Below are 1,536 nucleotides of genomic sequence, written 5' to 3'. Positions count from 1 at the left end.
GATTCAATCTAGACAAAAAATGGAGTGATGTAAGATTTCCTAGTAGCACACACTGACTTCTCTGAAATCAGTATTGAAATGTGTATAGAAAATATCCGAGATCCAAGTTTCAAGCCCATTCTAACAGAGAATCCAGGAAAAACAAAAACTTAACATCTAATTCATGTCTGTTATTGTTTCACAAGGTGAAGAGAAAACAATTGCTAGTTCTTCATTTTTGGATCGAGTTTAACCAGGAGAAATGGCAGGAGATGGGACCATCCAAAGATGGGACCACACTCAAATCAGCCTTCAGAATTTCTCCTACCTGTGGACCATCAGCAACTTCCATTCTATTGTGGAGGAAAGGCTAGGAAGCCTTAGAAGCCCAACTTTTTCAATAGAGGCCAATGACAAATGGTGTTTGACAGTAAACCCGAACGGACTCGATGAAGTAAGTGCAGATTACCTGTCAGTTAATCTAGTTTTGCTCAGCTGTCTAAAGAGTCATGTTTGGGCAAAGTTCCAGTTCTGGATCATAAGTGACAAAGGAGAGAAAAAGCAAACCAGGAGGAGCCAAACAGCATTTAGGTTTGTGCCAGGCCTTAGTTACGGATTCAAAAAGTACATTCTTCGAGATTTCCTCCTGTCCCATGCACCTCGCCTTCTCCCACATGATCAGCTCACCCTCCTGTGCATGGTGAGCGTGGTCAAATACTCCTTCAGCATCTCTGACCAGAACAGGAAGCCAGGGATTCAAGTTCCAAGATGCACATTGGCAGATGAGCTAGGAGAGCTGTGGGATAATTCGAGATTCACAGATTGCTGCCTGGTGGTATCTGGCCAGGAATTTCAGGCTCATAAGGCCATCTTAGCAGCTCGCTCTCCTGTTTTCAGAGCCATGTTTCAACATGACATGGAGGAGAGCAGAAAGAATCACGTTGAGATCCCCGACCTGGAGCCACAAGTCTTCAAGGCAATGATGGACTTCATTTACACAGGAACAGCACCAGACCTGGACAGCATGGCAGATACTCTGCTGGCAGTTGCTGACAGGTATGGCCTGGAGCGTTTGAAGGTCATGTGTGAGGATGCCATCCTCAGGGACCTCTCTGTGGAGAATGCTGCCCACACTCTCTTCCTGGCTGACCTCCACAACTCAGGGCAGCTGAAAACCCAGGCATTGGATTTCATTACAGCTCATGCTTTTGAGGTCTCTGAGACCTCAGGCTGGAAGGCAATGGTGGGCTCATATCCCCATCTAGTGGCTGAAGCACAACGTTTTCTGGCTTCTGCTCATCTCCCTTTCCTGGAGCCCCTTTTCAAAAGCTTGAAGCAATCCTAGGACATGGTCAACTGTGACCTTCAATTGTCTCCCTGAAGCAGCATCCAGTGTTGTTACCAATGACATCTCGCTAGACTATGGGATGGTTGGAGCATTTCCAGTGAAACTAGGAAAAGTCAGCATGGTGGCTCACGATTTAATACACCTGAAAATGAGGTGATTGTCAGGTTCAGGGAGGGGAAGTGCTGAGCTATGTTGTATACACTACCCTG

At 46.2% G+C, this 1,536-nt stretch overlaps 1 protein-coding gene across 1 annotated transcript; it reads left to right on the top strand.

Annotated features, from left to right (window-relative positions):
• Window positions 1-241: 241 nt before the first annotated feature.
• Window positions 242-1,324, top strand: LOC131913793 (speckle-type POZ protein-like). The gene has a single exon (XM_059266575.1). The coding sequence runs from the start codon at window positions 242-244 to the stop codon at window positions 1,322-1,324; it is 1,083 nt and encodes a 360-aa protein (XP_059122558.1).
• The last annotated feature ends 212 nt before the right edge of the window (window positions 1,325-1,536 follow it).

This window comes from Peromyscus eremicus, chromosome 6 (assembly GCF_949786415.1).
Source record: "Peromyscus eremicus chromosome 6, PerEre_H2_v1, whole genome shotgun sequence".
Lineage (NCBI taxonomy): Eukaryota > Metazoa > Chordata > Mammalia > Rodentia > Cricetidae > Peromyscus > Peromyscus eremicus.
This window is presented reverse-complemented; position numbering and strand designations above follow the sequence as displayed.